General features: G+C 17.9%; 2 protein-coding genes across 2 annotated transcripts; both read left to right on the top strand.

Moving 5' to 3' along the window:
- Positions 1-11,203: 11,203 nt before the first annotated feature.
- PmUG01_05013500 (PIR protein) lies at positions 11,204-12,439 on the top strand (the record flags this gene model as incomplete). The annotated part of the gene is made up of 3 exons (XM_029003337.1): positions 11,204-11,221; positions 11,359-12,138; positions 12,275-12,439. The coding sequence occupies 3 exons, from the start codon at positions 11,204-11,206 to the stop codon at positions 12,437-12,439; spliced, it is 963 nt and encodes a 320-aa protein (XP_028860293.1).
- Positions 12,440-14,742: 2,303 nt separating this feature from the next.
- On the top strand, positions 14,743-15,444 carry PmUG01_05013400 (fam-m protein; the record flags this gene model as incomplete). Its single annotated transcript, XM_029003336.1, has 1 exon — positions 14,743-15,444. One exon carries the CDS (start codon positions 14,743-14,745, stop codon positions 15,442-15,444), a length of 702 nt encoding a protein of 233 aa, XP_028860292.1.
- Positions 15,445-16,124: the final 680 nt, after the last annotated feature.

Raw genomic sequence — 16,124 nt, 5'->3', positions numbered from 1 at the left:
ATATTAAGAAATAATTGTAACAAACTTATTTATAGAATAGAATTAAAAAAATTTAAAATAAACTATATCATTAAAATAATGAATAATAACATAATAAATGAACATAAAAGCAATAATTTATTAAATTAGATAAAACATAAAATATTGACACTTTTTAATAATTTTTCTGTAATTTTTGATAGATGTATTCTAATAGGTAGATTAAAAATATATTATATATTTTTTTAGTTTTTTCTACCTTTAGTTATGTAAAGATATCTTTTTAATAGTAGTAATTATTTATTTATTATGCATAATAAAGAATACATGAATTATTTATAATATGGTTAAGGCTTGAATAACTAAATGGAAATGAAGAACAATTTAAACTTATAACTAACAACATAGGCTATTATTTTATATTGTACATACAGTATTACTTATTTTAATGTTTCATATGAAACTAAATAAGAGATATATAGTGATATGAGAATTAAAAATTAATATAATAATAATAAAATTTTGCAACAAGTTACTTAACATATAAAATTACATTATTAAGTTTATATTTAATAAATCATTTATGTTGATGAATTATATTTTAATATTTTTTTTTTTATACTTTAATTTATTTATATAAAATATATTTATTCATTATTTTACTCTTTTTACTTTAAAATCTTATATACTATTCCATTTTTTTTTTTAAATATGTTACTTAATTACAATATACAACGGATTATACATAAAAATAATTTATCATGTTTTAAAATATCTTTTATTTATAATTTTGCTTTTGAATATATTATGTAGATATACGTAAACATAATTTATGTAATGAACACATATTTGTGCATTAATATGTAGCAACAAAAAAAAAATATGATTTTCTGAAATATTTGAAGGCATTTGAAAAAAACTGCATAAAATGAGTTAGAAAATGTTCGTAAAAATGTTTTTTTTTATTATTTTATAAATATATTAAAATATATTTTTTTCTTTGTTAAAGTATTTTTAATTATCTTTTTTAATAATTTTTCCTAATTTTTATATAATTCTGTAATTTATATGTTATTATTATTTTTTTTTTATTTAAAGTTAATACAAAAATAATAACAATTTATTTGTACTAATGAGGTTTCCTTCATAATATTATGAATATACTATTTGCTTTTTTATTTAAAAAGATAATATTTAATATAATAATAGTTACATTTTTATGTAAAATATTAACATAATATAAACTAATTCAAATGCTCTATCAATAAAAAGTACTAAATCACGAAGCCTGGAAAATACATAAAGGTAAATTCATTTAGGGTAATGTTATTATTAAAATAACAAATTATAATTTTTCCTTATTTTATATATACAAAAACACAATGTAAAAACTGTGACATATATTATTATAAGAAGTTATTTATGTATTTAAATTTATAGTTTATATTATTCAATCTAATGGTTAAAATTATTAACATATTATTATAGAGTAAACAATACTAAATAATAATATATCTAAAAAATAGAACAATAATTTTTATTTTGATGATAAATATGTCTTAATTTACTAATATTCTATTAGTTATGCGGATAAATATATAGTCGTATCATATTGTAAAAGGAACTTTTTTCCATTATATTTTCATAAATAAATCAATAAATTACATTTATGTAGATTATTGTAATGTAGAAGATGTGATTTTATTTTTATATTTTTATATTTAGTAACATTTTATCTTATTGAATTAAATAAGATCATTTTGTGTAAACTTATTCTTTATAAAATGATATTGTTCTGACATGGAACTTTCAAATTTTGAAGTTTCTAATATATAGAATTATTAATAATTTAATTTTGTTAGTATAAAAAATATTATTTATGTATTAATCTTGAATTCATATATGAAACATTCTCAGTAATATTAATGTTTAATTAAATTAATTATTATTCTGTTTATCCAAAACTGGTAAAGCGTTACTTATAATTATTCAATTATTAATATTTTCCTTTAGTTACTTATCAATTTATATATATTATATGTATTATTTCCATTTAATAAATATTATTTATACTATGTTCGCGTTGAATAGTAATATGATCATTAGTTATCCAATATAAATTAATTATTTTTTATAAATCTGAGTTTCTCTTATAATTTTGCATAAAATATTTCTCTTTCTGTTTTATATTTTTTTTTGTTTTATTATCTTTTCAGACTTCATACGTGGGTCTTTATATATAAACATTTTATAGCTCCATTAGAACCATACGAGTATTATATTTGTAGTGTTATTAAAAAAAATAATGCTAACTTTTTTTTTTTATTCTTTTTAATATACCTTTCATTTAAAATGTTCAGGATTCTACTTTATATGTACAATGATATATATTATTGAACATTTCTAAATTATAATTTTGTACAGTATATGTAATATAATACCTGCTATTATCTGTATATGTTTGATCTTTTATAGATGCTACAGAACTATTTTTTTCTATTGGGGCATTTTGTTCATATCTGTATTATTATTTTTTCTTATTGTAGATCGAATCAAAGTGAAAATGATATAAACTATTATTAAATAAATTGGATATTTGTATGTACAACACTATTATAACAGTAATTTGTTGCAGTAACATATTACAGGGATTGTGTAGACAATTCCTATTTTTCCTTAAAATAATTTATAGTTCTAGGAGAAAAGAAATATGAAATATACTACAATAAATTTTAATGTACTAAATGAAAATAAAAATATAAATTCATACACGGTAGCTTAGGAATGTGCATCTTGTGACAGTAAACTAACAAAAGAGCATTTTAATAGAACTTTATAACTTTGACATGGAATATATTCATGTAGTTAATACACCTTAAAAGCTATACCCTTTTGAAATTAATCATATGATGTTTACGAGGGAGATATTAATTTTTAAAGTTTTCCTACTGTATAAAAAAATTATTTTGTTTAATGTAACATATCTATTTACATGAATATTATATAATCAATTATATTTCTCAGCATAGTCGCGGAGACTACACATGCATTTGAATTATTGAAACATTTTAATGCTGTGAAACAAATTATTTATATGTTAAATTATAGAAATGGAAAAAAAATCTAAAATGTCTTTTTTGTAAAAGAGCGAAACATTGATTTCCTTGGAAAATTATATATGAAATTATATAAAGAATATATTATTTTTTATGAAACTTAAATATGTAAATGAATAATTTATTTTTTGAAGGCACAATTTTATATAGCTAGTAAAAATATGAAAATTATATTGTGGAAATTGGAATTTATTATATATTATTTATTAACGTGAGTTATTATTATGTATAATAATATAATTTAATAAATATATAAAAGATATTATGCGAAAGTAGCTAAAGATTATTGAGATATACACATAAAAGAAAAATATACTTATACTATATATACATAATAATGAAAGAATAAAATATTTTAGTAGGAAATTATACTTATTGTATATGACTTCTCAAATTGGGAAAAATGTAAATAATTTACACAAATATATGTTTACTTTTAAAAAAAAGGCATAAAAATATATTTAGAAATAATGAATATTGTTAAATTTGAAAAATTTTATATGTAAATTTATGTCTTAGGGTATTTTTCCATACAAACAGTTAACTTTTGTAATATATTTTATAAGTTATATGTACATTATTGTGAATATATAAAATGTTTTAGCGCATATTTTATATAAAAACATTAATTGTACTTGAAAATGTGATATTACCAAATTCCGAAAGATTCTTAAAACAAACTAAATAAGAAACTCAATACATGCTTTCACGATAATAATATATATATTTTAAAACAATAAAATACATTAAAGTTAATTTTGAAAAAAAAATTATTTTTTTGAAATTTAAAAATACTATTTTATATTTCTCTATTATCTTAATTTTTTTAACTGTATAGTCTGAAGAACAATATTTCTTAAGGTGAAAAGTTATATGTAGTTCTATATTGTGTAATTACAATACTTTTTTTTACGTATTATATATTTATAATTGTCACACCCAAGATTACATAAAGTATAAAAATATTAAGGAATTATATATTTTTTTTCTATAGTTATTTTTAACAATATATTATTTATTCATATTTATTGTTTATTCTGTATCATCAGAATTTGTACCTGATGTTATTTTTTTTTAAAAGAATATATAAAAAAATATACATTCTTTCAAAAATTATCAGAAAAATATTTCCAAATAATATATTTTATTAAAACATATTCTTATGCTTATTTATTATGTAAATATTATATCTTTTATATTATACTTATTTTTTGAATATATTTCATTTGATATACCTTTAAATTGAAATAAATATATTTAATATTTTAACAGAAATTTTACTATTTATCTTTTATTTTTTCCCTTTATTTTTTGTTATTTTAATATTTCTTATAAATACACATTTTTAATTACAAAACTGGAAAGGGAATTAATTTTATTAGTATGCAGAAGTTCCTTTACAAATAATGATATTTATTAAAATTTATCATTTTAAAAATTTATGCTACAAAAAAGAATATTTATTTTGATTACCTTAATAATATATATTTTTAGGTATATTATTTAGTATCACATAAAAATGATTTTTTAAATATATAAAATATCCTATAGTATGAAAATCTTATAATTAGTATGACACACATTTTGCACGGTATATTTTTTTTTGATTATTATTATATACTGTTTTGTTAACAAATATTTTTTAACAATGATAAGCATTTGTTCTAAAAAGTAGCATTTATAAAGTTAGTAACATTAATAAGAGGAAAGCATCTTAAAAAAAATGGAAATTATTCTTTAATTATATAATATAAAGCAAAATATATATTCCATACATTTAATTTTTTAGATAAATTTCATATTTTGTAATATTAAGAAATCATCTTTTTTTCTTTTTTTTTTTTTTGAATATATAAAAAAAATTTATTTAATTAGTGCAATATATTAAAGTATATATTTTGTATATTTACAAATGAATTCAAATTATATTTATGTTAATAATGTTTAGTTTTCATATATCACATTAATGTAAAGCTTTTATAATCTATTTTAAAGTTTTTTTCGTTTTACTATTTTATAAAACACAATATAATATTAATATATCAGTATATATATATAAATAAAAATTTTATTAGTGAATAATGAGTGGAAATTTAAAAATCTAATTACATTTTCGTTTGTCATTAAAATTGTGTTATATTATTATTAATTTTTTTTTGAAGAAAACTATTATCATATTAAATATCTTTATAATAGAACAAAAAATAATATCACTCTTTTTTATTGAAATTGTTGTGTTTATACTTATAGCATTTACTTATCATTCTAGAAGTGACGTAATATTATAATATTATTTAAGTGTTTTGACATTATTTTAATGTTCATTTTGTTTATTCTTATTCTTTTTTTATTGCAGGAAAAGTGTAATTATTAATATAAATGATAAATATACATATGTATATATTTTTTTTTTTTTGTTTACATTTTATAATATTGTTTGATAGTACAAACTTAATAAAAAATTAGATATAACTAATTATCGATTGTTAGCGCATAATGGAAAGAGTAATGTTTCAAATATTATATGGAAAAAAAATATGATAATTAGTTATAAAGAGAACAAATATAATGTTAGACCTAAAAATAGAAAGTGGGACAATAGAAGAAACAAACGATCAAATAGAAGTTCATAATACAAGAATAAATTCGATAAACAATTTAACAGACATAAATATTTAGTACATGAGAAAAAATAAATATCCCATTTTGAAAGAATTACATTCAAATATCTTAATTATATAGAAAATATTGGAAAAAATCAATCATATACTGATAAGACTCATGGAAAAATGGTATTTCAAAAGTGCGGATTACGAATATAGTTACATTTCATACTGTTGTTCTTGGCATTCTTTTCACAAATAATTAGTAGTATTAGAACATCTTTTGAAAAAAGTATTGAAGCACTATGTTTAGCAGTATTCTATGCATTATGTATTGTATACTTGATAGGGTATATTTATAAAAATTATAAAAAATAAATGAACGAATAATAAAAAATATATTTCCCAAAGTAAAATAGTGTTTAATATGAAGTAATAACTGTAACATATTTAGAGAAATACATAATAAATTTACGCATAATTGCTTAAATTTATTAGATACATCTATATATACCTAGTATATTTGATACATAACTGCATACAAGAAATATTCTTAATTTTTGAAAGAATTTGTATGTTATTCTATTTTTGATTCTGTATTTTAAGGTAATTGTTTAGCATAATTAAATATGTCTTATTACATATATAATATAGTGTTTAATTAGTTTCATATGAAAAATATATACATGTTCTTTAAAATTGATATGTAATAGAATAGATCATATAATTTTATTCAAGAGTTATAAATTATATTTGAAATACAAAATAATTTTTCCTTTTCTTTCATGTGATTCTCTTCTGAAATGATTATTTATTGACTTAATTTGAATAAGATCATTATTAATTTGAAATAAAAAAAAAATGTGTTCACTTTTGTAAATAATAAGACGATATTAAACTATTATTTTTAATTAATATATATATTTTTTTTTTATTTTTTACTTAAAACCATTATTAATATTTATAATACCAAATATGTTTTAAATGAATGTATCAGAGTATTTTTATATATTGTAAAAACCATTTTAAGAGAACTATAGTTTCTTTTCTACGGTATAAAAGACAAAAAATATATATACATAATAAATAAATACACTGGTTAAACATTGATTATTTCTAATTGTATCCTTACTTATGTATTTTATGTCCTTACCATTAAATGAAGGGTAAAACACATTTATTATTTTATTATATTGCTTAATTGTGGTATTAATACATTCTTACAATAATGAATTAAATATATATTATATTGGATTTTTATATATAATTATATATATTTATTTTAATTTTACATAATTAGAATATTAATTTGGTGAGTTAAATATGGTAATATAATAATATATATAATTTTGATTTTTTTATAATTGTAATATTTTATATATGTAAATATGTCTGTTAAAAGCTAAGTTATTGGAATTAATGAAAATAAATATAAATATTCTAAAAACATATAATTATGCGGATATTTTTTTTATATATACTTATTATATATATATATATAATTATAATATTTGAAAACTAAATATAATTTTAAATATATGTGAAAATATACGTAGCTTTTGCTGATAATTACTATTCGTTTATATTTGTAACGCTTATTTTTATAAAAAAATAAAATGATAAGAAAAATTATTATTTTTATATATATAATTCATAAATACAAAATATTTTTTTGCTTAATTAATTTTTTACCATATATATTTAAAAAATTATTCTATGTTTCTATGTAAGCTTCAATTATATAAGTGTATTGTATATTATTTTGCAAGTAACTGCTTTGGTAATATATATTATGATTAAATAAAAATTATTAAATGTCAATCTTTTATATTTAAATGGAGATTATTAAAAAATAAATTAATATATATTTTATTTATCATACAAACACTTTAAAAATTAATGTGATGTAAATGAAATTACACAAGAATATATTTTTCCTTGTAAAAGGATACTTAGGACCTAGTGGAAATGAGAAAAGTGTTCATATATAAAACTATATAGGGATAATGAAAGCATTTTTTATTAGTAATCTTATAAATAGTACATATTTAATTTTTTAATAATTCTAAGTATTATTATATTTTATTAAAATATATTCCTATAGGAAAATACAGTATATATGTGGAGAATTCTATTGCAATATATTTTATTTTTACTACTATTAGTAATATATATTTGCTTAAATTTAATATTTCATTATTAACCACTGTATAATTTTTTAAGAAGTTTAAATACATTATAATATTAAAATAATTTTATTAAAATAAGAAAATTTTATGTTATATAAAGGTATTATTTTTTTTATAGTTTTTCTTAAAAATGTCTTTTATATTATGTATTAATATAAAATTATATATATGTTTTCTTTCTAAACTTTTTTAAGGAAAAATTAAGAAATATTTCATATTCGAAAATGTTTTTCTACCGTCCTTATTTGTATTTTAAATTTGGACATTGCATTACTTTTGTATAACTTGAATACTATTAATATTTGTGAAATTATAGAATTGTCTGAAATGTTTTTATACTAACCTTAATTTTACATTTGTTTTTATTAATATTAATATTAATATTATTTTAGATATATTAATATTTATCTAAATATATGTATATTTAGATTTTTAGAGAAAAAGAAATTTAGAATTTATATATTTTTAATCTTTTCATTAAATAACTATAGTTTTCAATCGAATGTAGTTACATGTTATAATATTGTAATACCATTATACAAATATATGTATCTCGCTTTTACAATACTTTTAAAAATATATACAAATTAATAAATTTTTTTATAACTATAAATTTAATTTTATTAAGATATAATAGTTCATAAAAGTAAAATAATAAGTATTTTTTTTTAAATGTATATTAATATACATTTTATATAATAAATCATTACATTCTTCATATTCCTTTTGTGTAATATTTAATATAAAAATTAATTTAATTTCGCGATGATACTAAACACCGAAAAAAATATGTATAAAATTAGAGTTAATATTTTTCAATATTGTAAAAGTTATTTAGTTTCTGAGTATATATTAGTATATGTTTTCTATATATTATACTTTCATTTGCTTAAATTAAAAATACATAAATTTGATTAAATAAATTTTGATTTTTTCATATCTTATCTAATCCACTTATTTTTTTTTTTCTTTTCTGAAAAAAAATTAATAGAAATTTTTTTTTATTTTTTCAATATTAAATAAGTATATTAAATATTGTAAAACTATATATTTTGACTTTATTTAAATTATTTTAATGATTTTTTTTTTCTTTTTTTACCTACTATAACGAAAAGCAATGTATAATTAAAATATGACAATCTTATTTTCTGTTTGTTTTATTACATATTTTATTATATAAACCATACTTTTTTTACAGATAATAAACGTAACAAGGTTTTACGTATATTATTATTGCACATGAGAAAATTTGAATATTTTTTCAATAAATTAAAAAATTATATCGTGTATAATGAACAAATTTAAATAATAAGAAAAATTTTTACATAAACATAAGCTTATATTTACTAATGTACACATCAGAGAGCATAAGGCATTTAAGATAAGCAAAAGAAAAAAAAAAAAAAAAAAAGAATCATTTAATAAAATAAAGCTCCTATTAAATAAAAGATTTATGAATGAAATATTTTGCAGACGTAATATTAAGTTAAAAATTTTTTTTTATTCCTATTATTGTAATTATGACTAAAATATGGATAGCTGTTAATCATTAATTTTACAAAAGAAAATAAATGTTTTACAAAGTGAGAAATCTTAAGAATATAAATAGTTATGTATGAGTAATTTATGCTTTTTAATAAATATGGATTAAAAATAATAAAAATCATGATTAAAATTATAACACCTAAGAGTAATCTGTATACATATATAACTGTATGAAGAAATGAATAATGTATAATTAGATATGTTATGAAAAGTGTCATAGAGATACATCATAATAAAATGGATTTCTAAAAATTTATTTAAACATATTACCATTGTGGGTAACTAATAATTTTAATGATGAAATATAAAAATGATTACTTATTCTATTATATAAATAAAAAAATAAAATTACTAAATATAGCGCTAATAAAAATTAATATATTAATGTTTTCGAAAAATAATATATTCAGTGCAATACTTGTGATAGTCAAAGTTAAGGTAATTTTCCTTTTTTTCCTAGTACGATACAAAACATAAAGAACAATTTAATAAATATATTTATAATTCCATAAGTTTCATAATGTCAAAAAATTGCAATAAACTTTTTATAATGAAAGGAGGTAACAAATGTAATATATTTTTTTGTAACTAACATATTTATGGAATTTTTTGCATTATAAGATTTCTTTTGAGAGCTACGAATTATACAATAATGATTTTATTCTCATTTTAAGTTAAATACATTTATATCAATATTTTTAAATGTCATAGAACAATGAAAAGTTAAGAGTAATCTAAATAAATATATCTTTAAATAATAAATTATATGTAACAGGATATTATTTTCTTCAAATTGATAAACATAATTATAATAGTATAATTTTTATTATTTATTTTATCTTTATAAAATTATCAATGAATAAGCTTTAATATAAGTAGTAATATGATCGTATATATATTAATATTTTTATTTAAAAATTTATGAAAAGAAGTTTAACAATCAAGCGTTAAAAAATTATAAAAACATAATATTCCGATCGCATAATATAGTGAAGAATTCATGGTAAATAGTATACATCGGAGAAATAAGTCTTTATATATTGAGTTAAATGCATATTAGATAACTTTATATTAATTTTTAATACTAATATACTGAAATTTGTTCTATTAAGTATTCTATTAATATTTAAATATATAATATTTTCTGAATAATATAACATGAATTTGCGTTTAATTCATATTTTCCTAATTTTAAAATTTACAATGATATTACAAGGAATTAAACTTTAAGAGGGATATATTAATAAAATATAACTGTATATATGTGTACATAGTAATTGTATTTGTTAAATAAAAATTTTTTATATTAATAATGAAAAAAACTATTTAATCAATAATATATTTACAAATATATTAAATGATAAAATTGTATTTATTTCCACATGAAATATTTTATGTATATATATATTCAACAAAACGTTAAATTTATGATTTGTTATTATAATGTGTCATTTGTATATGTCCGAAAATTTTAAAATATTATTATTCTTTTTTTATCATTCTGTAATATTATCTGTTTTTCTGGTTATATCACAAATTTAAATATTACATTTATATAAGAATAATTATATCATTATAATTTATCCTTTATAAAAGTTTAAAAGCAATTTCTAGTAAATAATAGATTTTCACATTTTTAAGTTTTTAATAAAATTTATGAAAATTATGAATATATTATGTATTTTTATATATGTTATATAAATAAATATACTTTAAAAATATTTTTCATTTTTGTATTTCGAATATTCCAAGAGTGAAGACACATTTTAAAATGTCCAGTGTTCTGCAGGTTAATAACTTTAAATTGTTATTTATATATATTTAATGGAATATTATTTTTCTTGTGAATTACATTAATAAAATAATTCTGAGAATATGTTTTCTCTAATTACAAATTTTTTATTTTTTTTTTTTATTAACTCTAAGAAAATTTTTATAGAATCACTACCATCAAAAGTGTATTATAGAACAAATTTTGAGTCAAATTTCGATTATTGCTCACCGTTTAATGAAAATAATAACTTTAAAGAAAAAAGAGCTGGGTTAAATAATTATGAAAAAATAAAAAGTATTGAAGATAAGCTTACGAAGACTTTATGTCATGTAGCTTTTACTGATGATGGCGTTAAGTGTAAAGAACAATGCCGTTTTTTGTACTATTGGTTAGGCAATGAATTATTATTAAGTAACATAGAGGAAAAATCATTTTCAGAAGTTATTGAAATACTTAGTAATGTTTCAAATGTTCTTTATCAGCGTTATAAATGCAATTGTACTTTTTTTAAAGGTATTAGTAAGGAGAATTTTGAAAAAATGAAGATTGTGTATGATTATTGTAATGATCATGATAGCATTGAGAGTACACTTAAAGAATATAATAATATGTGTGACAGTGAATTTAATACTTATCTTGTTAAAGCTGAAACTACTTATAATGAAATATACAACTGTGCAAAAACATATTTTGCATCATATTGTGTACAACTTAAATCATATATTCCTAGTTGTTTTGAAAACAAGTTATCTCCTTTGACATGTAAAATAATGGAAGTGTCCCCAGAAGATCAAGGTTCAATCCGTTATGGCACTACTAATATTGATCCAGAATATGTAATTAAAGGATATACCTTTAGTTCATCTCAAATTCTCCTGTTTTTTGTCCTACCATTTATTGGCATTTTCTTCATTGGAATATTCCTATATAAAGTAATTATTAATATTATTTATAAATTTAAATATTATAATTTACTTCTATTTATATTTGTTTAATAGATAAATAAATAATAAGTAACTATGAAATAATTAATTTATAATCATCTTATATATATCATTTGAATAATAGTTTACTCCAATTGTATCATGGATAAATACTAAAGTATTAAAGAATAAATCAATTAGGCGTAATTTGGATTATATGGATACACTAGAATTAACACAACACACATATGAAGAAAGAAAATCAAATTTAGGTAGAAGACAACTAAATGTAGCATACCATGCCGCATGAGTAATCTTTTACGAAAAGTATATATTAAGTTTATATTAAGAATAATAATTTTAACAAGAGCATATGTCCGTATAATATTATACTACAAAAAGAAAGAAAACAAAAAAAAAGAAAAAAAATATATAAATTAGGACATATATACCAATAGAGAGAAGATTATGATATAGCAACTTACATTGTAACTTATCATAAATAATAATACCCTATTGATATATAATCATTGTAAAAAAGATTATTAATTAAAATATATAGAGTATTACAAGTAGTCAAAAATATGGAGTGTTAAATTAGAAATTTCTATATTCTTTGTTTTCCTAATTTATATATAATTAATCAAAATGCAAATAAAAATGAATTAAAATATTTGAATATTTTAAGTTTATCAAAATTAAATATTTTTTATATATAGTAGTATATTTGTAACTCATAATTTAAAGCAATAAAAAGAATAAAAAGATAGCTGATTTGTCGAAACAGATCATTGTAAATAGTTGTTATTATAGCATGAGAAAAGTGGACGTGTGAAGCAGATAATATATTATATATTATCAATAAAGTGAATAATAAATAATAATATAAGTGATTATATATATTGTAAATTGTGCAATATAAAGGATAATTTTGTATATAACTTGTACTGAAAATCTACATAAGCAACTTTTTAAATAAATGTGTAAATATAATTTTTTCATAAGCTCTTAATAAACATAATATAAAGTTAAATGGGGAAAATGATAAACATAATTTAAGTAGTTTTTATTATGAATACTTCTACAAATAAATACTACATCTACGTTGTATTAATTAAATATATTTATTAAAGAATATGGTTATACAAAAATGGAAGAAATACTAATAATTAAAAAAATTTCACAAGATACTACAGAAAAACAAGATTAGAGAAATTTCACTAATAAAAATATTATTCCTAAATATAACCTTATAGAAAAATCTAATGCATGCAATTATCTGTAATTAATGAAGTTTTTTTTTTATGTGATATATAAAAGGTATGCTTAGAAAAAAGTTTTATTACATAAAAATGATTAAAAATATTGTTACCTTCTTGTAATATTATATTATATAGATATTATTTCTTAAAAATATATAATATATAGTCAGAATATGGATACATAAAGAAATATATTTGGTCTATCTATAAAATGTATTATTAAATTTATTGTAGAAAAATTAAAAAAAAAGTATAATATTATAGAGAATAATATATATCAGACTTATATGAATAGAAGAGAATAATTTACACAAAACAATGATCCCATTAAACCATCTGTGGCTAAGAGAAATAAAAGGAGTATAATTATTTTATAATAAAATACAAAATTGTTGAGGTTTAAAATATTATTATCATAAGAAATATATAATATAACATTAGAATATTAGTAATGTATAAAAATTAAAATCTGAAGAAAATATATTATAGAAAAATTGAATTATATATATAAATAAAATAAATTAAGTTTAATATATATTTTATAGTAAAAATAGTATGCAAAGTTTACAAGAGAAATAAAAATATAGAAATAACAAAGGAGTGTTCAATATATACACATCTTAGACGTAAGATTTTTTTTTTTTTAATTATTTATCTTTTATAAATGTAATTTTCTTAGGAAAATTGCTATACATTATTGTTATATTATTAAAATAATATAATTAATATATAATATTTTTTTAATTACTCCTAACACTAAATTGAACAAAGAGTAAGTAATAAAAACTTGCAAATATGAATATTTTTGCTTTCAAAGTTATATCTCGTAAAAAATCAAATTTATTTCATTTATATTAGTTGCATAAGAGTTGCAATTTAATATATTATTTCTGGAGTATTTAAGTACAAATAATAAATTCCTCATTTTAAGTTCATTAACATTTTAAAGAAAAATATCCATATATAAAAGAATTTCTTAAGTTTTACTAAATTTTTTGTACATAATATTTCGTATTTTTAAACTATATTATGCTATATTATAAATTATCCTATATGGAATTATGCTTTTATTAAAACTATAAACTCCAGTATGTTTTAATTAAAATATTAGGCTGTATTTTGAGTAAAAGACTTAATTATATATGAATAATAAATATTATATTTGATTAAATTTATATACGAGCTTTTTACGTGATATTTAATTTTCTTAAAAATGGTATTCTGTAAACTCAAATAGACTTAGGGGATTAAGGTTCATATTATTTTAGTATATGTATATTTTTTATAAATTTCATGCTTTTTTTTTTTTTAATACGGATTATTATAACAATATATTTTTTTTAATTAAAAAATGTTTTCTTTGCTTCTTCAGATTGAATTTAGCAAGTTTTTGTATGAGAGCTATAATCTTGGTAGAAAATTGGATACAAGGAATTATAGATTACTAGCAAAGTATAAAGAGAATAAGGATTCATATTATACAGAATTAAAAGAAAATATACAATATAATAATAATTACACACAAAAAAATTTATCTAATTGTGAAAAAGTGTTCAACGTAAGAGAAAAACAATCCAATAGAAGTTTATTAAATAAGGCGAAATACTATACAGAAGTCATGGATTATAATAATGGAATTTTTGATGGAAAATATTTCCATTTTAAAAAACGATGGATCAGAAAAAAAGATTATGACAATTTTCTTGAGAAAAACAGGAGAATTGGAGATATTTCTTTAAAAAAAATAAAATTTAAAAGTTACGGTTTTGGAGTTTTTATATTTTTTATTTTTTTCTTGTTGGGAATAGGAATACCCTCATTACACGGTTTTGATTCTTTGAATATTACTTGGGACAAAATTAATGAACATCCATTCTGGGGATATTTCAAAAATCCTATAGAAAAGATGGTGCCAGAATCTATAGCTCCCTATATTCATATAATATCGTTTAGCATCCTTATGTTTATAATATCAGTTATACTCATAGTAGCGATTTATAAAATCTTAAGAAATAATGAAAAATACAAAAATATTAAGTTAATATATGAGTAAAATGTATAAAAAGAAATATATATCTTTATATAAAGAAGTCTTTATAATGAAGTATTAAATGTAATATATTTAGATATATATACAATAAGCATACATATAATGTCTAAAGTATTGTAAATATACGGGCATAGATGACCTCTTTGATACAAGACAACAACAAAATATGTTCATCATATTTTTGTTAATTTTAATATTTTAATGCTTTTGAATTTGAATTTTAAATAATAATTAAACATAATAATATATTATTGCATAATTTATATATTTGCGTATTAAAAAATATTTCTACGAATATATGTTTGATCTTTATTGTTTATATATAACATTGCACTTCATATAATTATTTAGAGCTGTGATAATATGCATTACTATTAAACAGTTTTACTTTTTATTTTTTCTCTTATTTTTATCTGAAATTATAATATGTTATGGTTTTCAAGAAAATGTTTTATAGATTTTATATTTAAAAAACATTTTTTTTTATAATTTATTAAAGGTATTACACGTAGTTTGATACATATATATATATATATGTATATATTTCACAGAAAGAAAAAGACAAAATATTTATTATATAAAATAAGTTTTATAAAACATCGGCAAAATAATGTCTTTATTGTAAAAATATTTTTACACGACTTTTTGTTTCTCATTAACCGCATAAATATGATATTGCAAAT

The sequence above is a fragment of the Plasmodium malariae genome (assembly GCF_900090045.1).
Source record: "Plasmodium malariae genome assembly, chromosome: 5".
In the NCBI taxonomy this organism is placed as follows: Eukaryota; Apicomplexa; class Aconoidasida; order Haemosporida; family Plasmodiidae; genus Plasmodium; species Plasmodium malariae.
This window is presented reverse-complemented; position numbering and strand designations above follow the sequence as displayed.